At 39.5% G+C, this 25000-nt stretch overlaps 3 protein-coding genes and 1 non-coding gene across 6 annotated transcripts in view; 2 read left to right on the top strand and 2 right to left on the bottom strand.

The window, feature by feature from the left end:
- Positions 1-1512: 1512 nt before the first annotated feature.
- LOC119893467 (zinc finger protein 260-like) lies at positions 1513-10289 on the bottom strand. Of its 3 annotated transcripts, XM_038705766.1 has the most exons (3): positions 5846-9612; positions 5586-5647; positions 1513-5184 (listed from the first exon to the last, which is right to left on the bottom strand). In XM_038705766.1, the coding sequence occupies exon 3, from the start codon at positions 5182-5184 to the stop codon at positions 3919-3921; it is 1266 nt and encodes a 421-aa protein (XP_038561694.1). In that variant the 5' UTR covers positions 5586-5647; positions 5846-9612; the 3' UTR covers positions 1513-3918. The 3 variants fall into 3 exon arrangements, with proteins under 3 accessions (XP_038561694.1, XP_038561778.1, XP_038561620.1); XM_038705850.1 differs by lacking the exons at positions 5586-5647; positions 5846-9612 and adding an exon at positions 10085-10289; XM_038705692.1 differs by lacking the exon at positions 5586-5647.
- eif1axb (eukaryotic translation initiation factor 1A X-linked b) lies at positions 9762-18342 on the top strand. Its single transcript, XM_038705974.1, has 7 exons — positions 9762-9928; positions 10697-10780; positions 12850-12953; positions 13166-13216; positions 14070-14151; positions 14517-14608; positions 17022-18342. Exons 1-7 carry the CDS (start codon positions 9913-9915, stop codon positions 17025-17027), a joined length of 435 nt encoding a protein of 144 aa, XP_038561902.1. The 5' UTR covers positions 9762-9912; the 3' UTR covers positions 17028-18342.
- A 1760-nt stretch (positions 18343-20102) lies between these two features.
- LOC119913245 (MAP7 domain-containing protein 2-like) overlaps positions 20103-25000 on the top strand; it is a 30093-nt gene continuing 25195 nt past the window's right edge. Inside the window, exons 1-3 of the mRNA XM_038732668.1 lie at positions 20103-20729; positions 21968-22051; positions 23523-23576. Of these exons, the coding sequence (XP_038588596.1) occupies positions 20693-20729; positions 21968-22051; positions 23523-23576 (175 nt within the window). The 5' untranslated portion in view covers positions 20103-20692. The remainder of the gene's footprint in view (positions 20730-21967; positions 22052-23522; positions 23577-25000) is intronic.
- trnal-uag lies at positions 23181-23262 on the bottom strand. Its single transcript has one exon. It is a non-coding gene; the product is annotated as a tRNA-Leu (tRNA).

Genomic DNA, 25000 nt, shown 5'->3' with positions numbered 1-25000 from the left:
TTGTAGTTTAGGTGAACTGTCCCTTTAATTAACTAAAGCACAAAATGCAGGTAGATCTAAACTGATCTCTTCAGAATGAATCACTCAGCTGTTAGATGTGACCTCCAACCTGGTGTTAAAGCCCTCTGTGTTGGACCTGATCCCACACGGTTCGGTTTAACACCTGTGTGTGTGTGTGTGTGTGTGTGTGTGTCCTCTCACCTGGAGTTTTAACTGAAGACAATCAGCAAGCGCTAAAAAGTAAAATATCTGCTCCCTCTCTCCTGCATCAGTTCACCATGAACCCCTTCAGGCTGTGAGTGAAAACCGGTCCGCTAAACATAAAGGGATAAAACTTTTACTGCTCTGAGATTTCATTTTGTTTTATATATATATATAAAATGAAATAAATATATGTTGATCTTGATCGGTGTGCAGCTCTGGGATAAAGGAATGTAAAAGGAAAGTTTTTTGTTTTTTTTTCTGTAATTATGGACTGCTTTCTCCATCTTCTTCTTCTTCCTCCTCTTCTTCCTCTTTAATCTGAGACGCATTCAGCCCTGCTGCTACGCCAGCTCTCTGTTTTTGTACCTGCAGTGAGAGTTGGACTTTCTATTAAAAACAATAAAAAGGATGATCAGCTGATGAACGCACGGCGCCTCTGTTTTTAAAGGGAAGCTTCACCACGCAGACACTTTCCTGTTGTCAAGGAATAAATACTGTTATTGTTGTTTTCCCCACAAATTAATATCAACAAGAGGTGTTTCATAAAGGCAGTACTCAGTAGTACTCTCTTAATGTAATGTAGGCTACAAAAGTACTAGCATCAAAGCATACTTAAAGTACTCTTTATAATTATTGATGCATTAATGGACTTTTAGCTTGTAAGGCCTTTTGTTTATTCTTTAAAACTTAAATGTCTTTGTTATTTTCAAGATGTGCAGATACCCTCTTTACTTTTATTTGACCAGTTTTATGTAGTAGAAGTATAACAAATAACAAAACGGGCCCTGGAAAGTTTCTACAAGGGTCAATATACCCCACAAAAAATTAAATTATTTATTTAATTATTAAACAACTTTAGTGATCGTCTGTTTTTATCTAGCGCCACCATCAGGTCAAAATGTATCAAACACTTTGGTTTATGACTAAACACCTGACGACATTCCCATCAGCCTCAGCTGTACTTTACTGCTTATAAGCAAATGTTCGCATACAAGATGGTGAACTCGGCAAACGTTATATCAGCTGAATATCAGCACTGTCATTGTGAGCATGTTAGCATTTAGCTAAACGCTGTGGCTCACTGTGCTCTACGTGAATATTTATCATCTGTTTTAAGAGCAGAGCATCTAAGCAATTGTCTTAAAATGTATGTTTTTAAAAATCTGCCGTTTTAGAAAGTGAACCAAAACTAGTCTGCATGCGGTATTGAGATTATATCAACAGGTTTTGATGCTTCAAACACATTTCAGTTACGTTCACTTGCAGACCAGAGTGTTTTGCCGGGAGCAAAATAACACAATGATAAAATAAAATCAGTGGCGTTTCCCTTTAATGTCAGAAAACAAAACGAAAAAGACATAAGGATAAAGTTTAGAGACAAGCAGCTACAGCAAAGAATAAAAAAACAATACAAAAATACACGTTACCGAGATGATAATTTCAAACATGTAACATATTTTAATTTTCAAAACTAAAAACTCACACTCACTTGTAAATGTTTAATAAAGACAGTTCTTCTGTGTTTATGCACCAAACCTAGTTGATATTTTAGTGATTTTAGCACCTTTTAATACTTGTTTCATCCTCCAACGTTAGAATATTCATGATTTATATTTGAGTGTAAAATAAAGTGTTTTATTCCTTTACTGCCTCTATTTAACAACAAAGTCATGCATTTAATCCCATCTATTGAAAATTCATTCATAAACAAACAAACGTTATAACTTTAACAGTGTTTAACTGTTTATATGATGCAGATTTATTCTGAAAATGTGTCGTCACACTTCCTGTTAAACATAATGAGAAAACATGTCCACACACTGCCTCAACCTGGTTCTCAATCTGCAGATTTAGACCCCTAATAAGGTCCAGATTTAAATCTGAAGGGCCACAACATAATAAACAAAGAAAAACACATAGTCTGAGCATTATTTCAAATGTTTGTGTTTTTCTTGTGTAATACTGAAAACTTTCACTTCTCTAAAAAAATTATTCAAATTAAACAATCACCTCTTTAGCGCACGATCACACCAAGATTGTTATAAAGTGTAAATAATGTAAATAAATTGTTGAGTCACAATTAAAAAGTTTGGGAAATACTGCTGCTGTAACAAATACTTTCACTTTCATTACTTTTTGGTTAATTAGTTGAATCTTCTTGCCTTTATAGTGTAAAAAAATGTTTTTTTTACTTCATAAACAATTTAAATAGTCATTAAAGGTTAGAAAAAAGATGTTAAATGTAGTTTATTTTTCCTGATGAGCTTAATAATCAATGTTTTACTTTTGTAAATATTTTCTAGTAAAGTTTCTACATCAGTTTCACAATTGTACATTGTATTTTTTTTTAACAGATTGGATTTAGGGATTTGGCAAAACAATCTCAAAGCAATTTAGAAGCTGTTCTGGAGCTTTCAATCATATCAAACAATCTTCATCAGTGTCTCAAGATGAGAGATGTAAAGTTTCTGTAATACATTTTAAATTCACAGTGAGGGCGTTTACATGCATGCAGGCTTTTCTCTAGAGGAAAACAATAACCTGGCTCTTCTGGTGCGTTTATTACAAATCAAGTGCTCCTTGCTTTTCTGACAGAGACCACACATTATTTTAACTGCTTCACTTAAATTCTATGAAATCAGCACAAACTGATCCATCACAGTGAACATCTGGTTCTCTTCTGTGTCGTGTTCTCCGTTATCCTCATTGTGTCGCTGCAGTTAAAACTGAGGGCTAATTAGAAAATAATTCTGTCAGGGTTATTCGTAAAGTGCTGATAAAAAGCTTTTACTGCAGAAAAAGCATCATAATTATGAGTTCTGCAGCTCATATAGGTTTCTGAAGAGCCATGTGGGCGGCTCCTGGTGGCTCCGGCCGCTGTCTGCTCCTTCATCAAACTTTAAAAGCTGCGTTACACTTAGGAAAATGTCAGTATTAAAGAAAAACACGTTTTAGCATGAAAACAAAACTGGCATTGCTGCTTACATGGGCGTCCATTTTTGTTTTTATCATGTATATGTTTTCAAATAATTACGGCGGCAGATACTTAATCTTCTTACTCGGATCATCGTTTTCTTCCTCATGTATTTGAAGAAACCAGCACCTACAAGATGTATTTGATGGCAGGATAATTACTACTCCTAAGAGTATAATTACATGCCTGCTGCTGCCTGCAGGTAAACATCCTCACTCCGTAATGCTGCTGTGAAGCTGCAGGATGAAAACGGATCGACCCTCCTTCGGTTAGTGTCTGGATTAAACAAACAAGACATAACGTGTTAATTCATTAACTTCAGACCCGCTTGTCAGATGGCTTTTCTAGTGTACCCCAGCTCTTAGATGTGCTGGTAGGCTATCTGTTTCCCCTGTTTCCAGTCTTTGTGCTAAGCTAACTGGCTCCAACTTCATATTTACTGTACAGACATTAGAGAGGTGCTGATCGTCAAACTCTCAGCAAGAAAGCACATTTGCAAACTATTCCTTTAAATAAAAGAAATCAACATATCCAACAGGCTTGATGGCCACATACATAAATAAGACCCAGGTTATGATCAATTCCCTACCGAGCGCGATGTCACCAAACTGTATTTACTCCACACATGACACTGAGACTCCACCAGATGGCACCACAGTTATGAACAACTTGAGGCAAGTTGTGAAATTACAAAACCAGGTTTCCTAAATTTGATACATTTACAAAAAACAAACAAAAGTTCAGTTCAGTTTCGTCAAAGATGCATAAATGTCAGACGTCCACCTGACAGAGAGGAGGTCACCGAGCTGCTTTAGTCTAAAAATGATTTTGGAAAGACGAAACGTGTCAGAAGTCAGAGTCGTCGGTGGCGGAGTTATCAGCGCCGGCGGGGACTGCAGGCGTCTGCAGGTGGTTTTCAGTAGACCCCTGCTGCTGCTGCTGCTGCTGCTGCTGCTGCTGCTCTTCTTGTCGTGGTTTTTGATGTGAATAGTCAGACCCCTCTCTGTCATCTCATAGATCTGACACTTGGCGCAGTGGTAGGGCGACACGCCGACGTGCCTGAACTGGTCGGCCAGGTACGACACGAGCGTCTTGAAGCCTTTATTACAGATGTCGCAGCGCGGGATGACGCCCGGGTGCTCGGTCTCCAGGTGCCTCTTCAGACCCCACCTCGAGCCTTTGAACACCGCCTTGTCCGCGTCCGTTTTGTTTTCCGCCTCCGCCGAGCAGAGGAGGCAGGTGAACACCGCGTCCTGGTTGGCGTGGCGTCGCGTGTGGGCGTCCAGCTCGATCTGAGAGCGAACCGTTTGTTTGCACGACGCGCAGAAGAACGTCTTCTTCCCCATCAACTGGTGCATTTGTTTTAAATGTACGGCCAAACCTGAGCCTCTCTTGAAGAACCTGCCGGGCGGCGGGCACAGCGAGCACACCAGTCTTTTACCTGAATTCATCTCCATCACGTCGCTGTAGTTCTCTCCGAGCTCCAACACACACTTATTGCTCAGAACTTCCTCCTTTTTAGCCTCCAGCTTCTTCTTCTGCCTCGCCTCCTGTCTCGGCCTCGCCGGCCTGAGCGGTTTGGACGTCACAGGCGAAGGAGCTCTGGCGTCCTCTCCAACCACAAGATTTTTAGTTACTGGCTTTTTGGCCGGGAGCGATCTGTCCACGGACATCGTAAACTGGTAGCTCTCTCCCTCCTCTTCCGGATTTGAATACTCGATGACATAAACACCGTCTTCCTCCTCCTCTCCCGCAGCCGCTGCCGCCGCCGCCACCTCCTCCTCCGCAGGTATCGAGTACTCCATCTCATAGTACTCTGCGGCGGCGTCTTTGACCTTGACCCCGACATGAGACTGCTCCTCTGCGATGTGTGTGTCATCTATTCTCACCACGGTTATCTGGTCCATCCCGCCTGAACCGTCCCAGCCTGCATTTCCTGACACGCCTGACGATGACGTAGCTCTTCCTGCGGGCCCGGCTCCGACCGCCGGATGTTCAGAAAACATCTAACACGAGAGAAAAAAACAAATAACAGATGGTTTAATGCTTTCACCCCCACGGATACTGGAGGATTTATGAATGAAGCAGCAGATGTGCAGATTGTATTTTACTGCAAAGTGACGTTTATGTGCAGCAGCGGCTGGATGTTATAGTAAGCGTATTTCATCAAACACTTCCTGTAGCTGCAGGTTTCCTCCAATCAGAAGGAAGACAACAATGATCCCAGTAAGAATATGAAGTGTGTGTAGCTCATTATATATTATTATTGTGTACTAATGTTTAGCTCAGTATGTGTGAAATAGTCTCTCCAAAACACAATGATGGACAAAAAAAAAAAAAAAGAGATTTATGTTTCTTGTGTGTTTCATAGTGTTTTCAGGTTTTAAATGAAATTATAAAACCTTACCTGTAACGACTGGGTAACGGTTGGATGGATGGATGTTATTGTTTGTGTTTGGAATCGTTTTACTAAAAAGGGGAAGGGGGATTAATTTCCTAGAGTATTTATTTAATAATAATTATGGCAAAAGGAAACATAATGCTTAAAAACACACGTTATACCTCCTGTTATAACATAATATTCTGTTTTATTGAATGCAGAGAGAAGCTGCAACACTTCTTTTCCTCACTGAACTATTTTCCCCCTTTAAATAAATGTTTACTCACCAGGATGCTGCTGCTGAAGTCAGCCATCACAGCCAAACCTCGCCGCTCAGGTTAGCTGGAAAACAAAACTGCAGCTAGCTTTAGCTTAGCAACAAGGAAGCTAACGTGCAGAGAGACTACGAGTTCAAGCCGGAAATACGTATCTTTTTAAACTTTGCACGACTTGGCTATTTGTGGGTTGAGACGACGAGTTGAAACGCGCGTCTAAATGTTCAGAAAGAGACGATATTTAACCTTTACTCGCTGCAGGAGGGTCACTAGCTGAGCTCAACCGAAATGTTTCTTCCTGGAGAAATAAAAACACCGACAGCTCCTCGGAGGGGGCAGCGCGCCCCCTGGTGGCGCGGAGGAACAGCGCGCAATTAAATCTGCACAAATACTGCAATACTGATGTAAAACCTCGGGTCCGGGGACCCCCAAGAGTCCCCAGCAAAGAAGTTAATGGTTTGTTTTTTACTATATTTCCATCCATTGGTCACACTATAACAGAATTTGCAAGATTATCTATTATAATATTAAATGTGCAATGGTTTCTGCTTCAATTCTGCTTCTATTTATTTAGTATGTACATCATTACAATTCTGTTAATCATGTAAATATAGTCCATATCCATACTCCTTTATATATTTTTTTATCCTTATATTTTTCTCAAAATTTTATATTTATACTTTATTTTACTTTCTAACTTTCTAACTTTCTATTATTATTCCTATTCCCTTTTGCCTTGATGTGCAACGTGTATATCCATAGCTGTCATTTACACTGGGGACGCTGGGGACATGTCTGTTCCATTCTCTCCCTGTGAACATGACAAGAGAGGACTAAATCCTGCCTACATATGTGTTGCCTCAGCAGTGATGATATTACATGAGAAAAGTTGATCTCCAGGAGAAACAGACCTGAAAGCAGCACAGAAAGCCTGAGAGCTGCGCTGACTTACATTCTATTATATTTATATATTTTGAAATGTCAACTTCTGCCTGAATTTTGCATAAAGAAAAACATTTCCACCATAAACTGGTGCAGAAACTTTCACTAGAATGCAGTGAAATGCAATGCATGCAATGAAATTAAGTGTTTAAAGATCAAAATTTCCTGTGGGAGGTCCCCCAGACATCCCACTCATATATCTCACCATTGAGGATATCTTTAAAACACTGTTTAAGGATCTTTCTGTCTCGTTCTCATGAACCTAATATCACGCCTCGTGATGTCTCGCGAGCTAAATGTCTTTTCACACCCCTAATCTGAGCGCCTGTGTCCCCACCACTTTTCAATACAAAGTGACGCCCTTGTGTATATCTTATTTTTTGCAACTGTGACACAATAGTTTCCCCACGGGGATAAATAAAGTATTTCAGATTATGATTATGATTTTGAATGTAAGGCAAGGCATGTTTATTTGTATTGTAACACATTTCAGCAACAGCGAAATTCAAATTGCTTTACATGAAACATAAAAGCAACAAGCAAATTGTGAAAAAAGATTATTATTTTTACAAATAATCTTCCATTGTTTGCTTTTTTGATTTCCTATTTCGTACGATATTTATTTCCTCTTATTGTCACCTTGAATCCAGATTGTTTGCGCTACAATCTTTGCGCTACTATTTACTTTCCTTATGTTTATTGCTTACGCACAAAACTGAACGTGCAAATTCCTTCTATGTGAAAATGGACTTGAAGAAAGAAAAAAGCAAGAAACCTGATTGTGATTCTGAACATCTGATCTTACATTTCAGCGGGAAGTATTGTGCAGTTTACTCCACAGCTGGAGTTACTTTATAGATTAAGGTTTGACTTTCAAAATATATGATCAACATATAGTTAAACTAGCGTAACTGTGTATAAAGTTGTTAAAACAAGCTTCACCTTGACCAGCTCCGATACTAAAAATGCAGATTGATGCATCAGCAGTGGTGGAAGAAGATTTTTTACACAAAGAAAAAGTAAAACATAGCAACATGAACATATACTTAAAGTACCAAAAGCTTAAAAAGAAAACCTGATTATGCAGAATGGCCCATTACAGGATTATAAATATTATATAATTAGATTATAATTATGCATTTATGTGTCGTACCACCAGATTCCAGAGCAGCTTCTTTTCACCATTTAAAATAACTTTATTTCTGCACATAATTTTATTGTTTACTTTTGTGAGTGGGAGAAAGGGAACTACAAACGTCATCTCATTATCTTTTACAACCATGTGCTGTAAAATGACAAATAAACCTTGTAACCATCACTTTGACGTTGCAGCTGGTGAAGGTGGAACTATAAACACTTCATATTCTGCTGGGAATCTTAATCTATTAATCATTTGACTCCCGTTTTATGTTGCTATTAATGTCAAACACAGTCCCAAGGACAGTTAACAGGAAGATAAACACGGACATGCGGCGAAAAAACAAGGACAACAAAGATGAACAGAGATACAAGACAAAACAAACTGTGTGTTTGTGCTGCAGGCCTACCCACACTGAAAACCTGTTTTTAAGTAAAGAGACGCTATAAGCTGAAAGCAAACGGCCCTGGGTCAGTGTGGAGGGGCCAAATATAGCCTAGATAAATAAAATAACCAGATTGGAGTGTCAGTTTCACTCCAGTGAATTAAACACAACAAGCTACTTCATCACCCTACATGCAAAAATAAACCTGTAGAATATGTTTTATAATAATATAACACTGTCAGACACCACTAAGCATTTTTACTTTGATCCTTCTGTTCTTTTATTTCAGTAAAATGTTGAGTGCAGGACTTTTACTTGTATGTATTATTTTTACATGGTCATCTCCACCTCGACCAGCTTCAACAGTAAAATGCTATTTGACGCATCAACGATCCAACAATAGATTATTTTCTGCGGAATGATTATAGGTTGTATTTTAAGCACAATTTGCTGATGATATGTCTGTACACGAGTACAGTATAGAGTGTTTTTATATTTAGGTATTTCTACTTTACTTAAGTAAAGGATCAGAATAATACATTTTATACTCCAGTGGTGGACAGTATTTAAGTACATCAGCTCAAGTACTGTACTTAAGAACAAATTAAAGTATTTTCTTTCTACTCAAGCACATCTCAGAGGTAAATATTGTACTTTTCACTTCACATTTATCTGACAGCTTCAGTTATCATACAAATTTGGATTTTTACACCAAAAAACGTAGAGTTTAAAAATATGTTTTGTTATAAATTAGACTACTACACCTAATGTATTTATTAATAATTTTACGATTTGCACTGACAAAGAGAGCATTGTGAAGGTGTCACTTTAGTCTCTGGTCAATTTTGACAGCATTTCTCACTATTTTCAGATTTTGTTGTTTGTTTGTTCATTTATTTATTTAAAAGGGACAGTGGACATTAATGAACATAAGGACTAAGTCCAAAATGTAAATGAGCCAGATTTAGCTGAATTAGCTGACACATTTTCATCTGGAGTCTCTGGCAGGTTGATGGCATAACAAAAAACATAAAACATGGTGTACAGAAAACATTAAAACATACAGCACATAATCACAGATAACTTTTACAATTGACTGATGGAGAAAACAATCAGTGGATTAATCCTTAATTGTAGTCTGATACAAAATAGTTCAACCTCAACTAACGCCAAAAGTAAAATCCTGCTTTTACATAAATACATGTTAAATAATAATCTAATGATATATAATAGAATAACAGTTGCATGGTGCTTTTTGATTCTGCATTGAGTAACATTTTCAATGCAGTAATTTTACTTGTAACTTGTATTTTTACAGGGAAGTATTAGTACTTTTACCTAAGTAAAGGATCTGGGTACTTCAGGTGTTCACCTGCCGTTTAGATGTTGTCCGCAGTCTATTGTCTCTGTAACAATCACCTGTTACAATAAAGCAATGGCATTTTGAATATCTTGGCGGGCGCATGCGCAAACCGGCACAGAGCCTCAGCTAGCTTCTCGCTTCGTTCAGTGAATTTAGACTCTGAGCTTTTAGCTGACTGTTAAAAACAGTTATTGTTTAACAGAAAGTCTTTTCCACCGAGCGGGATTAGAGTGACCGAGGCGTGAAAGAATATGCCCAAAAATAAAGGTAAGGACCCCGGAGGAAGACGTTAATGTTGTTAATTGTGTTCGCGCCGTGAAGACACGCAGTGAAAACGTGACACCGACCGGCTAAAGCTAGTTAGCATCACGGATTATTGTCTTTTACGCGTCCGTCAGCTGGATCTGTGTGTTTCTTACTCACTCAGGATGAGTTTGGATGAGTTAAAGATGAAGTTTAGGCCAGATGAAGTTGTTAAACACGGTGTGCCTGCTAGCCAGCTAGCTAAGACACCGCACTATAACGGCAGGGTAAGTCCGTTGGTTGTTAGCTAACACTGCTAACTAGCTAGTTGATAGTTAAACCCCACCCGGTCTGGCCCCGTGACATCTGCGGCTTTATTCCAATAAAGTTAACCCAGGGTAATTCAGGTAGCTTGATAAAGGGATTTTAAACTCATCTGAGGATTTGATTTGAGCGTCTTAAAAAAAGTAAAGTTACTAGAATGTCACTTAGAGTAGCGTGCTAGCAAGCTAACGTCAGTCTAAACCTTAGCTGACGTTACTGTTCTTGTCCTTATCTTCTTCTTCTTCTTCTTTCCGGTCATGTACAGAGCGGCTGACACGAGCTTTTAAATGATTATTAATGTAATCAATAAGCGTTTACAGACAGATCATCAGTGGGGGACGTGTGTCAACTAGACATTGTCACGACGGGAAGTGTAGACTAAACAGGAACCGAGAGGTGACCGGTAACTCTGTGAATTATAGATCACACAAACATTAATTTTCTGAAAATTCTGGTCTCTGTTTACAGGTAAGGGAGGAAAGAATCGGCGACGTGGAAAGAACGAGAATGAGTCCGAGAAGAGGGAGCTGGTGTTCAAAGAGGATGGACAAGGTGAGTCCTGGTCCAGGCTGGTGGGCCACTGTGTGTCTTTTCAAAGGGGACCTTAGTGTTTAGTTACACAACCTTTAAAAGGCAAATTAGGGACATCAGAATAAACTTGTGTTTGTATTTATAGGCAAACAGGAGTACCTGTAGTAACTCTGGTCACCATATGTTAACTTTATTCCTGTTGTTAGTGGATATGAGAAGAAACCATCCAGAACCTCTGGTGTTTATTTTACATTGGGGAAAAGCTTAAATGCTCAGTAAGTCAACATGAAACTACTTTGGAACCATTTTGATAATTAATTCAAAATTTAATCATCAGTTTAAAACAAAAAAATCACTGGATCCAGCTAGGGCTGTGCGAGATGACGATAAAATTTCATATCCTTCGATGTTGATATTTATCAGGATAAATGTCTTTCAAGTTTAAAGGCTGATTTTTGCTCCGGAGGGAAATTTTAAAGAACCAGACGTTTAATTGTGGTTTTAAACTTTTCGTTATGGTCAGAACAAACAGTGGATCATTTTACAAATCTGAATTAGAACATTAAAAACATCACTGAGAAATTGACAGTAAATATGCAGGAAAATTTAGTAAAATCTTTTTTTCCTGTCAGTTTTCCGCAACAAAATAATAGAATTTTCAATAGAAATAGTGCTTATTTGTTCATAATTCAAATGAATATTGCGATAATTATCATTTTTGTTTTATTGCACGGCCTAGTTTCAGCTTTTCAAATATAGATATGTTCTGGTTCAGCTCTGAATCTGAGAACATCTCTTGTATAATATTTCAGCACTTCATGAATCAGCCTGTTTGAAGAAGAGTTCACAATTTGAAAGAGCCTCTTAATTTCTCATTTATGGGGCCAAGCTAAAAAAAAACACAACCCGCAAACTCGGTTATCTACCAGAAAGGATGCAGAGGAAAGAACTGATAACTCAAACAATCTGCACCATATATACAGCTCACGTTTGAGGACATATAAACTCGGCTATGAAAGGTTTTCTGACACACAGAGTCTGGCTGGATGTTGTTTCAGCCTGCAGTCAGTGTGTACTGAGCTTCGACTGCAGAGCTCAGCGCTGCCAAAATTCCTGCTGGTGTTGAAGTGAGCTCAGTGTGCGGAGGAGGCTTTTACTGGCTTAAAGAAGTCTTTCAAGTAGTGAAGATGTAGCATACTTACTGCAAACAGTGTTATTTGGAGCAGATGTAATAAATATTGTGTTAACTACTGAACCTCCTTAAAATATGTATAATTGTATCATATTTTCTGCAAATGTTTGTAAAGTCACTTATTTGTAAATTGAAGAAATGAGAAGACCTCTGACTACAAATTGAGTTTAGTCAAAACAATTGGGCTTTTCTCAGTGAGCAGCATCGATGTCGTGTAAATTAATACCACAAACAAAATAGTGTCCAGGTTCTGTTCCCACTTGTTTTTATATAAAAGCTCTACTTCTTGTTCTTTGCTGGCCCTTTTTTGTACAACCAACGCAGCAGAACCTTCCTATTGAGACAGCAGCGATAACGAGGCGTCTTCTTCTGTTTCCATCCTTTATCTGTTATGTTGCCAGAGTCACAGAAAAAGTTGGTAGAAGTCGTCGGACACTGTAGCTTTCACCAGTGAAATTAGTGTTTTTAGAAATTAATTTTATTCCTGTAAAGCAGAGGTCCCCAGTTCTGCCCGTCAGTGACATTACTAGATGACAGTTTAAACAATCACCTACTCAATAAATGTCCTCGAACACCACTGCTCATTTTTCCTGAAGCTTAATACGTCTTATATTATACTAGCTACATATTTAAGGCATGGTTGCAATAATGAACACAGCAGGAAAGCCTGTTAATTATACAGATGTATGTTATTTCCTGTATTTGTGATCTCTTTGACCTCTTTGACCTCTTTTGAACAGTTTTTGTATCTGTAAAACTCTCATCCTCCACGTGATGTCTTGGCACCTGCTCGTATTGTTGGTAAAACTGTCTCAGGTTAATGTAAACGTCCCGATGTCTGATTTTTGTGTGCTACGTTGGACTAACAACCCTCTGCCCGCTCTCGTGTTTCTTCCAGAATACGCTCAGGTGATCAAAATGCTGGGGAACGGACGTCTGGAGGCCATGTGCTTTGATGGCACCAAGCGGCTTTGCCACATCAGAGGAAAACTCCGGAAAAAGGTAGGAACGTCCTGACCGTCCTCTCGCACCTTTGCGTACACAGGAAACCCCCTGACGTAATGCTGAATCGGCGTGTTCTCAATGGTCAGTCAGCCGTCGTTGATGTGGCAGCGTGCACTCAGTTGACTGTGTGTGTGTGTGTGAGGGTCACAAAGTGCAGTGTGCTGCTGTATGACACGGGGTAATCTCTGCTCTGTTTGGTTTCCCTCTAGGTTTGGATCAACACGTCAGACATCATCCTGGTCGGACTGAGAGATTACCAGGTGTGTTGGTCGCTCGCACGTGATCCAGATAAGACCGTTAAACGCTGACCGACCCCCTCACTCTGAGGTCACGGCGCCGCTCTTGTTGCTGCCTTCAGAAATATAAGCAGCAACTCTTTAGAGATCTTTTTTTTTTTTGTGCTCTGAATTGGAAGAAGCAACCGTTACTGACAGACAAAATTATTAATCATATAATATATCACATATATATAGATAGCCACTATGGCTTACCTGCAAACACTCACTTTTAAAATCGGCTTTTAATAAAATTGCATTATTTTATAAATTCTGGATTAGATTATTTTCATTGTATTTTATACTGTTTCACAAACTAGCAGCTATGTACAAACCAGCTGTTTTCTAACGTTAACGTAGCTATCCTTTTAGCTAGGCAGTGTTGGGCAGATTTGTGCAGCGGTGTTAATGATACTAACCTTTCACTTTACAGACGGGTCTGTTGTCAATGTGTTTGTGGTTAACTGGCACAAATAAATCAATATATGGGAAACACTGGATTAGTTGTTTGGGCTATAAAATGTCGAACAGTGTTTCCCAAAGCTCAAGATGACGTCCTCAAATGTCTTTTGTCCACAACACACAGATGTTCAGTTTACTGTCACAGAGAAGGAAAGAAACCAGAAAATATTCACATTTAAGAAGCTGGAATCAAAATTTTTCTTAACCGATTAATCAGTTTAAATCATTAATCCAAGAAGTTGGCCATTTATTTAATAACTTTTGATTAATCATTGCAGCACTACATACAGGTTCTGTATTCGTCTCTGTCACTAAAACACTCGGAAGTGTGAACTAAACACTTAAACACCGTCTCATAGCTCAACTTCTGTTTCAGGACAACAAAGCTGACGTCATCCTGAAGTACAACGCAGACGAGGCTCGCAGTTTGAAAGCCTACGGAGAGCTGCCAGAGCACGGTGAGTTAAACATCACACGTCACGCCAACAGCACCGCAGACTGAACGTCACTGTAGTGAAACAAGGGCAGGAGTTTATTTACAGTGAACGCTATTTATTCAGCTCGCACAGGTGAGACTGTGGCGTTTCCTTCAGTCCAAACCTCCGTGTTCGTTGTTTGTAACGAGCAGCTTTATTCTTCAGTGATGGTGGAATCGGTGAAATAATGTCTTTACACAGCCGACGTCCTCACATTCCTGACCATTATTACAACCTTTCATGCAGTATTTAACTTTCTTTTTACTTTCAGATCATCTCAGTGTAGTAGAAACAGCGTTTGTCTGATTCGTGAACATGTTTTAGTAATAATTTTTTTCTTCTCGCAGCCAAAATCAATGAGACAGACACCTTCGGGCCCGGAGACGACGAAGACATCCAGTTCGACGACATTGGCGATGATGATGAGGACATTGATGATGTAAGCTGCTTTTTATTCTTATCAACTTTTACCTCCTGAGTTCAGTTCATGGAAGCAGGGCTCACTATCTTTTTTTTGAATATCATTGCCGGTACATCAAGAACTTAAAAGTGTTTTACTTTCATAAATGTACTTTCGAAATAAGCCAAAATCTTTGCCTAAATCAACTGTGGTCTAAAATCCACATCTTCTTTTTATTTAAGTATATGTTATAAAATGATTTAAACAAGAATTTATTTTAATACGCTGTGCTACAGACACATTTCATCAGGATTTTATCGATACTCTTTAAAGGGCTAATCGATATGCAAAAACATTGCAGTTATTTTGACACATTGAGTCATGATTCCTGTGGGGGTGGTAATCTTTGCCAGTGATTTTCACTGAAAATAAATATATAAGAATGAAGTGATTTTGGGGTTCTGTGCCAAACAAGCATGTTCCTTAGATCTGGAGAATAATTTGTAGGCCAGGCGTTCATGCTTCTTCTATAAATGGATGTTGTGACACATTTGACCTCCTTTTATCCAAAAAATTGCAGCTCCTGTGGTTCTGATAATATAATCATCTTTATTGACAAGCAGGTTTACACATACAAGGAATTTGCACTGGTAATTTTGGTGCGTAACAATAAACATAGTCCCTCCAGGATTTCGCAGACCTTTTTGTGATTGTTGCAGTCGAACATGCCTGATTTTATACATAAACCAGCTTACCTTGATTCTTTTTAGTGCAACAGCCTGTGTGACAACATACAGACATGTTTCCATCCAATTATCATGCGAATAAAAAAAAAACAAAGGTAAATGCGAAGTCTGTGCGTTTCCATCAGCTGGTTTGAAGCGAATAAACCAGCAAGTGTAGTTACGTCAGTAGTTGACGTTACACATGGCTGTAATAAACAAAACGTATGGGTTCCAAACCAGAAACAAAACCAGTCGCATGAATCTGATGGTCATTGATCTTAGAAAAATGGAGAGAGGTTCTCAGAAATGTGTTTCAAGCGGGCAAATTGCTACCAGCCATGTCCCCGCATGTAATTTGGAATATCTGGTAAGACGCAGACAGCGGAAACAGCTGACCAGACGTGAGTTACACGTTCGCTACGTCAGCTCTTATTCAGCCAAAGTGTTTTGAAACAGTTTTGGCGTTTTTTTTCATTAGCAGTACCAGCTCTACTCGACTCGGTTTGGTCGTGCTCTTGTTTTCCATTGCGGATAGTGTAGCTGGTCGTCATAGCGAGGCCACACACAACTGCCGCAACGTAATTTTCAATACGACCCACAGCTGTCTCTTGATTTAAATTAAAACGTTTCAACATTCCTCAGAATGTAAAGACAGATAAGCGGTATGAAAACCTGTGTTTTCCTCTGCCGTTGTTGCTTCAGCGGTCTGTGTGACGGCGGGAGCAGAGGGCTCTGTGAGCGGGCGGCTGGCCGGCCTTGCGAGCTCTCCCTCGCCGCCACTTGCGGAGCTCCTCAACTTTTCCCCAATGGAAAACCAAACAAAGGCGAATCGAGCTGGTACTCTGCAGTGGAAAAAGGGGCTTTTCACTACAGACAGACGGCTCTCAAATCCGCTTGTTTGTAACAATTGGCTGTTAGCCCAGCTAGCGCGATGAGCTTGTCAGACACAGCAGTGGTGGATGAGAGACCGCGGACAGAGCAGATGAAAGCTGTGCTTGTTGAACAGGTGTATTGATGTAATTATTGGTTTTATTTCATTTACTTAAGTAAGGATTATACTTTTCGACAGTCCCGTTTTTTTTCTGAAGCATATTTGAGGCTTTAAAGTGAGCGTAGTCATCATCAACTGGAGTAATCTTCATCACTTCACCCGGTTCACTTCTCCACCGCGGCCTTTCTGCTCTGCTTTGTCTGACTTTGCTGTGTGTGGAGGAGCTCAGCCCCGACCATTGACCGTATATAAAGATGGACGACATGACGGCTCCCAGTAAAGTGCCGAAGATCCAAAACATCTCGACCGCGCCCTGCATGTTTGTGGAAGGGACATGGGCCCAAACGTGGTTCTGCCTCTCATCAGGCTGACGTTTGTTTGTCATTAGTTATTTGATGCTATAAAAAGGGGGGTTTCACGTCATGATTGACAGCTGAGCCCTGCTGGCTATGTGGGCGGGACTTCAATAACATGGCTCCAACCCCGATCATTACTGCACAGCCTCAAAGTGACGTCACCAGCGTCCTGTCCCAAGATATTTTGGCTTACAGTGTGAGGAAGTCTGTGGGACCGGGCAAAGGGTTTTGGTCCCCTAATCATGCTCAAATAATTATTCTATTCATCTTTTATTAATTGTTTTGATCATTGAATGCAATAATTTTCCTTCAAAGCACAACATGATTTGTTAAAAGGGCAGAAAGAAAGTTTAAATAATTCTGTTTTCTCTCTTTTCCAGATCTAAAGACGTGCGACAAGAGGGGGGAAGCTGGGATTTTACTCGAGATGAACAGATACGCCGCACCAATAATGATTATTTTTTATTAAGATCAGCCTATGCCAATCCAATACAGTTTATTAATATACAGTGTGTTTCAATTTGTTAGTTTTTTTTCAACCATCAGTAGACATCTGTGTTTTTTGGAGAACTCTAAGTGCATTTCAAGGTGGAAAAAAAAAAAAAAAACATCAGTACTTTCAGTTTATTGTGAACATGAATGATGCCGCTTTAGCGAGACTCTCATGTCTCACTCGTAGCATCTGGAGGGCGAAGCAGCAGGCTGCCAGACAGTTTGCTCGCAGTTGGATTGGAGGCTGATCACCAGCATCACATCTAGGGTGAATATCTGGAGCACCGCTTAGATTTTCACCTATTTTTTTTTGCTTCTAACATCAACAGAATGGCAAATTTGCCATCTCATTCAGAGGTTTTCTTTCTTTATTTTAAATTCTTTCTGTATTTTGGTGTAAAGGAACTCTCGCTTGATTATTTAGAGGCTCAGGCCGACACCATGACTGCAAAATATCTCTCACCGCGTCCTCTTTTTAACAAGAAATGTATTTATATTGATTTCACGCTACGTGGAATCTGAAGTACAGAATCTCTGGATTCACTAATAAAAAAGATAAACCATTTTGTTTTTTTGTTTTCATTTGGCGGTCGTGTGTTATTGTAGCCTGCGAGACAGTTTATAAAGTTTTCTGACAGTTTAAAAGCTGTTTTATTAATAACAGAAGAAAGATAACAACACTTGAGTATGCCTCTGTATCCTTTTTGTTTACGTCATATAACAATGAACTCGTTCGGGGTTGAACCATGCCTCCCCAGACATTTAAGAAGACTCAAAATGTATTTTTCTATAGTTTCCCTTATTTGTGTTTCCGTCTGTTTTTGTTTCCATGTTCTGTTTGAACTCTTGGCTGCTCGTTCTGTGGCTTCATCTCACGGTGAAGCTTCGGCCCGGTCGGCCTCTCTGTCTCATGCTAGACCGGCGGTTCCCAAATCTTTCAGACTGTAATACCTCAGATCAGCTCAGAGCACACGTTCTCTGACCCTCTACGAAATCTAATAAGTGATATATATAGTACTTTATGCTCCCCCACCCCCCTCCTCTGGAAACTCCACGTGTTTTCCCTGAGGAGGCCTAGCACCTCAGTTTGGGAACCACTGCTCTAGACCACATGGGACCTGTTGCTGCTGTTGCTGTAACTCTGACTTAATAAAAAAAAATGTACCATGATGTTTGAAGGCTGGGTTTCCAATAAAGATCTTAACTCCACTGACCTGGCATAGTGATTTTTGAGCGCCACACGCACTTCCTGCGCCGGTCTGAAGGTGGCGAGTTTGAGTTTAAAGTAGAAGGAGCTCTCGTGGTGGAACATCCAGGGCTTGAATCATCAGAGGAAGACAGACATTTAGGAGCAGGAGTCTGCAGTTAATCCAGGGTCACTCTGTATCTGATCTCTGACCCGTCTGCTGTGTTTGTGTTTTGACTTTATTATCATATGTTTGTCTGGTTTTCTTTCCCAAAACATGCACGTGTCCTGGATTCTCCCAACACAAGACCTTGAAAGTTCTTGACAAGCAGGAAAAATTGCACGTTTTAAATTCGATTATCTTCGTTGTTTGTTTTTTTTTAAATGCTATATCTGCTGAGAAATTAACCCAAAATATTGTAATTCAGCTCTTTAAAAGTTTTTTATTAGACCCACTTTCTTTCTAATCACTGAATTATTTTTACGAAGGTTGCAAACACCTTCAGACTTTAAATGTTTAATCAAAAGATTGTGTCTTTGTCTTCATTCAATATTATGTTGATTGTTCATTACGGCTACATTTAAAACGTTGCTTTAAGGAAGATGCATTGACAATATAAAATATAATGGGCGGGAATAAGACTAACCTGAAACGGATATGACATTAAATTCAGTTGGAAAACCTTCTGTGTTGTCATGGCCACAAAACTGATTAAACAATTCTTGGATATGTTCTCTTTCTGTGACCTTTGGTCGAGCTGACAGGTTAGCTGTTAAAAAAAAAAAAACTGGCATCTCTTGAAAACTGTGTAGGTGCCAAATATTGTTATCAATTGTACAGTGAGTTGTGGTATATGGAAGTATTTACATTTATCTGACGCTTTTGTCCAAAGCGACTTACAATTGCTATACAGTCACTGAGTGTCTTGCTCAGGGACACAATAGTGGCTCACAGTGGGAATCGAACCAAAGGCAAGCGTCTTATCTATGCGCCATCACCACCCAAGTAATAGTAGATGTACTCAGATCCTTTCCTATAAAGTAAAAGTACTAATATCATGTGGAAATACTTTTTTACAAGAAAAAGTCCTCTATTCAAACAAAAGTACTAGCATGAAAACAAATTATAAAAAGTAAAAGTACTCCTGCAGAATGACCCATTTGAGAACAATATATTATATTGAATTATAATCATTGATGCATATCACTTTAATGTTGCTGCTTACTGTGGGGCAGCTTGTGAATTTAGGATCAACAAAATATAATCATTATCTGTAGTTTCGCTCTGAGATGTTGGGGAGCAGAAGTATAAAGTAACAGAAAATGTACCTCAAAATTGGGTAGGTGAAAGTACAGTAGGCTTCTTGATTAAATGTACTTTCACCAAAGTCAACTGTCAATGTACATTTTCATAGTATAAATAAACAATTTTTTATTGCAGATGAATATATTCTGCCTAATTAAGGTGTACTGGACTGGATTTTTGTTTTTACAGATTCAGTCTGTGGTCATGACTCATTTAATACAGTTATCATTAGTAACGCGTCGTTTTTTATAGAGCTGACTCGGCACACCTGCGCGCGTGCGAGCAGCACTGACCCATATTGCACGTCCAGAGCAGCCAGCCTCACTTTGACACAAGTATGACGTAATGGCGCCGCTGGGGCTCGCTTGTGCCCGTCACGTGCGCTCTCTGAGCCAAGACGCTGCACAAGCGGTGAGACACGTGAGAGGAAGAGACACGACAATTAGGCCTTCGCATTTAATGAAGCTGTTTTTTTTTTTTATTGTATCTTTACTCGACAGTCGCTTTTGGTCCTTTCGCCGAGATGTTGTGCAGCATCACTACCTGGTTGCTAGGCGACGCATAAGGCGTTTTTTTTCTCCCCGGCGCATTAATATGTAAATTAGCCAACTATGAAGCGGCCACAGGTTAAAGAGCCAACGTGTATAAATGAATGCGAGGACACATTCATTTATTTCTTCCAACGTAAATGACTTTTAATCACTCTAATAATATTGTTTCTTCCCTCCTGTATGTTATCTCTTGAGGTATGTGAGTATGAAAGCATAGACCCAAACGTTGATTCTTTTGCGCCTTTAATTTAACTTTCAAATGGCTACACTAATATTGGCCGTGATACAGTTTTATCTGAGCGCACAGTGAACACAAAGTCATAGCTGCAACATATAGTGCTCAGATATCTGACCACCCCCCCTCCTCCCCTCCTCGCCTCCTCGCCTCGCAACCTCCCTGCATCGTGTTTTCTTCCATCTCCTCCTGAGTCATTGTGTTTGCACCGGCGCTCCTGTTTTTCACCGGGTTTCTGGATCCTGTCAGGTCTCTGCTGAACATTTTCGACGACCTTTGAAATGACCGAAGTGGCTTCAAGCCGCCCTGAGATGACTGGTAAGGAAAATATGCGCTCGATGATCCATTTAGGTTATTCCCAGTAGCATAAATGTCTAAGACTGGCTGTTTAATCCTCTTGCACACACAGATGTATCGGCTACACCTAATTTGCAACGAGATGCATCAGCCCTAACTACCAAAATAAGTGTTAATATATGAGTTTTAAGTTGTTGCTAAGACTGAAATAATGACTTTACCTTTAAAGAGGCAGCCAGGTTCACCACATATTAAGACTTCTTGATGTCATGCTATGCTTTGCGCTTAATATTTTAAAGAATAATGTCACCAATAAAATGGTTGAGGTAGGTTTGTAGCAATGCACACAGACTGATGACTGATGACTGTTACTGCCACATTACTGCCACATTATCAGCATAGTTTCACATGTAAGACTGATATGTAGCCTTTGAAAAACCTATTGCAGTGTAGGAATTTATATTTATATAAATCTGTAATACATGTCAGAATATATAAATACATTCATGGTGCTGCGTTTCATATAGCCTTTCTGAATCATTAAGAAATTGGGGATGTGTGGTCAGTAAATTTTATAGACCTGCAGTATATTCTTAATGTTGGCATTTGTGTTCCATTGCATCCCTGTTTTCTGACTGACAGGCTGCTAAATGTTTTTAGGGATGCACCTTAAATCATAAATCTGTTCCTTTAGAGATTGATTGCAGCAGCTTCTTATCAGCATGGTGATCTTATATCACATGCCTCAACTGAAAGAGGCTGTTATGCCTTTAAAACACGTAATTCTGCAGATTTTATTTATTTATTTATTTAATTATTTAATTTTTATTTTTTGCACGTGATGTCATCTTGAGTGAAGACAAGCAGATCTGGGACACTAGGGTATTTGCATGTATTTGCATATCTAATAACTGTGTGTTTACGTGCTGAGAGGACTCTTGTGTGTGTGTGAGCAGACGCTGGTCGATAGTTGTCCTCTGGCAGCCTTCATGTCAGGGTGACAGATTAAGAATTGAAAACATAACAGGAAGAAGGCTGAAGGTTACTTTCAGGGCTCCTACACTGACACCTGACCCCACAGGTGATGCGGTGACTGACAGGAGATTTATTGCGCTTGGGAGTATACATGATTGTGTTGGAGTCCCATCCATCCTGACAGACGCAGGCAGGGGTCACGTTCACCACTTCAGCTTTATGTTTTTGGCTGTATTTGGCCAGTGAAGCGTGAATCACGTCTGACTGTTCTCTCCAAAACACAGCGCTGGCGCCGCCTCCTGCACCGCTGATGTCCAATAGGAATGCGTCTCCTGCTCGATCACCATCCAGCCACAGCAGCCCTCCAGGTGAACTTCAGATCACACACTTTAATGTGCTTCTATTGTCTTAATAATCAAGCGCAGAGCACACTGAAAATATATCAGTATCAAGTGGCCAAGCTGCATGTATCTCTGGCTCCACGTCTATTAATAATCTTCTCTTATATTTGTATATATAATACATGTTTCTGTCACAATGTTTTCATGTTTTATAACCTGGAGTTGTTGTGAGAAAATACTTCTTATTTCAGTGTATTATGTATCGTTAAAATAACCAATGAACTTGTACTTAAACTCAAGTCTGAGGTACTTGTACTTTACTTGAGTCTTTTCTTTTCATGCCACTTTTTTCTCCACCACATCTCAAGGCAAATAATTATTTGACACCTTTAGTAACCTCATCCTGAAAACCATGGATCTCCAAATGTGGTGAATGCTTGTGATAAACTGAAGGATGAAGAGTTCCTTTATGTGTTGAGGAAATCCTCCTTCAGCTAACTCAACTACTTAAACCCTTGTTTGATCAGAGGGTAAATGCTTTGTTGCAAAACTGAAAACAGACTATTATAGATATTACATTTATTTATTTAGCTGATGATTTTTATCCAAAGCAACTTACAATTGCTATACATGTCAGAGGTGGAGCAACTACGGGTTAAGTGTCTTTCTCAGAGACACATGGATGCATATGTGTCATTTGAACTGGGGACGCTGGGGACAGCGCGACCCTGTATGCAGGATAAGCGGTTGACGATGGATGGATGGATGGATGGATGGACGCTGGGGACATGTCCCCACCACTTTTTGAAAGCATTTGCTAAAAGTTTTCTGAAAATTTGCTTGCAACAAGAAATGTTAAATAGCAAATAAAAATCCCATTTGAAAGGTTTACTTGCACAATATGAATACATGAATAAAATGCAATGTAAACATTATGTTTCCCTTCATATAAATAAAGACATTTCCACCATAAATTGGTGCAAAAAATGCTCTTACAGGACAGCATTGTTGTAGATTGAACTACCTAACAGGATATAAAGGCGTGAAAATGAACTCAACCTTCGACATCAGTAAAATGCCACATACACATTAATATTTATCCGGAAACACTTTACTGATCTATGAGGGGAAATTCCTAACATTAAAGGATGTTGATTGGCAGTGGTGGGATTTGAACCCACGCCTCCAGAGAGACTGGAGCCTAAATCCAGCGCCTTAGACCACTTGGCCACACTACCTGACAATAACAAGTCCAGACTGGAAACTAGCATGAGTACTTTTACTTCAAGCTTATAACACATACTTTTTTTAAAATAAGGTTTTGAAAGCAGGACTTTACCAGTAGTGGAGTATTTTCACAGTGTAGTAATATCACTTTTACTTAGGTAAAGAGTTTGAATACTTCTTCCACCACTGAAAGCACCCCTGAAAATAAAACATATGTACAACTTGCAGGCAGCTGAATTAATTTCTTAATTATTCTTTCACCTGTCTCAAGGCTCTCGGCTGAATTTAGCAAAAGAGCGACGGGAGGACAGAGAGAAGACACAAGGTATGAGTAACTGTCCAGCTGGTGGAGCTCTGCGTGGTGTGTCCTGTTCATCTGTCGCTGACGTGTGTGTATGTGTGTGTGTGCTCGCTTGTGATGGCGGAGATATTCAGATCCTTTACTGTAGTGAAAATGTCAGTACCTCAGTGAATAAAATACTCAATAACCAAAGTCCTACATTTAAATATTAACTTGAGAAAAAGTGTATCTCAAATATAAAAACTCATTGTTGGGCGTCGAGTTGAGCGAGTTCTGCCAGCTGCTGTTTTCAAAGAATGAAATGTCAAACTGAACAAGCGTCTGTAGTTTTACTGCAGACACCCTGAACTGCTTGATGTAGATTCTCTCAGCCCTTTAACTTCAAATAACCGCTCAACTGTGAGGAGTCTTGGTGTTGTATTGGATAGTGCGTTTAAATTTGATAAACAGATACCCGCCTCTATTAGATCCTGCTTTTTCCAGTTGAGAACTATAGCCAAGGTAAAGGCCTATCTCCCTCCTAAAGATATAGAGAGGGTGATTAATGCCTTTATAACTTCCCGCCTTGACTATTGCAACTCCTTTTATGTGGGCTTAGACAAGTCATCTATTCAGCGCCTGCAGTTAGTCCAAAATGCTGCTGCCGCCTCCTGACAGGAAAGAAGAAGAGGGACCACATCACACCTGTGCTGCTCTCCCTCCTCTGGCTTCCTGCTCATTACAAGATTGATTTTAAAATCTTACTTTTAACATTTAAATGCCTTAATGGACTGGCTCCATTGTACTTAACAAAGCTTCTTCATGTTCATACTGCAGCTAGAGTGCTGACATCCGCCAATCTCCTCCTCCTGGATGCACCCAGAAGCAGACTTAAAACCAGCGAGGCGATCGAGCCTTTAGTGTAGCTGCCGCTAACCTGTGGAACAACCTGCCAGTCCAGATCAGAACCGCCTCCACTCTTGAACGTTTTAAATTATTATTATTCCTGGCAATTTTAATATCCATATATATCTTATACCGTATATTATAATGTTTTATTGCATTACTTTTACTGTGTAAGTAGTGTCTTGTTGTTGTATTTTAGCCTGTGAAGCACCTTGGTCAACCTTGGTTGTTTTAAGTGTGCTATATAAATAAAATTGATATTGATACTGAATTTCAGGCTTTCAGGTCAGTTAAAGAAGGAAAGGAAGCACAGAAGGAACAAGACATAAAGAAAGAAAGAAATATAACTAAAAAAGGAAGGGAAAAAAAGAAACGTTCTCTAACTTTCTCCAGGTAATGTCTTGGATAAGAGTGAAAAACATGATCTCATCAAAGATAAACCTGAATATGTTTTTTTTCCCACCACTTTTATTCATGATGGTAATTTCTAAAAGTTAATGTGCTTAGTTGTTTTTCAGAGAACCTGAAAAGTCAACATAGAGTTGACATGAGACCCGCGGATT

This window comes from Micropterus salmoides, unplaced genomic scaffold, assembly GCF_014851395.1.
Source record: "Micropterus salmoides isolate LMB-PRFRI ecotype aquatic unplaced genomic scaffold, ASM1485139v1 Ms_hic_scaffold_1, whole genome shotgun sequence".
Taxonomy (NCBI): Eukaryota; Metazoa; Chordata; class Actinopteri; order Centrarchiformes; family Centrarchidae; genus Micropterus; species Micropterus salmoides.
Note: the sequence above shows the minus strand (reverse complement) of the source record. Positions and strands in the feature narration are given on the sequence as shown.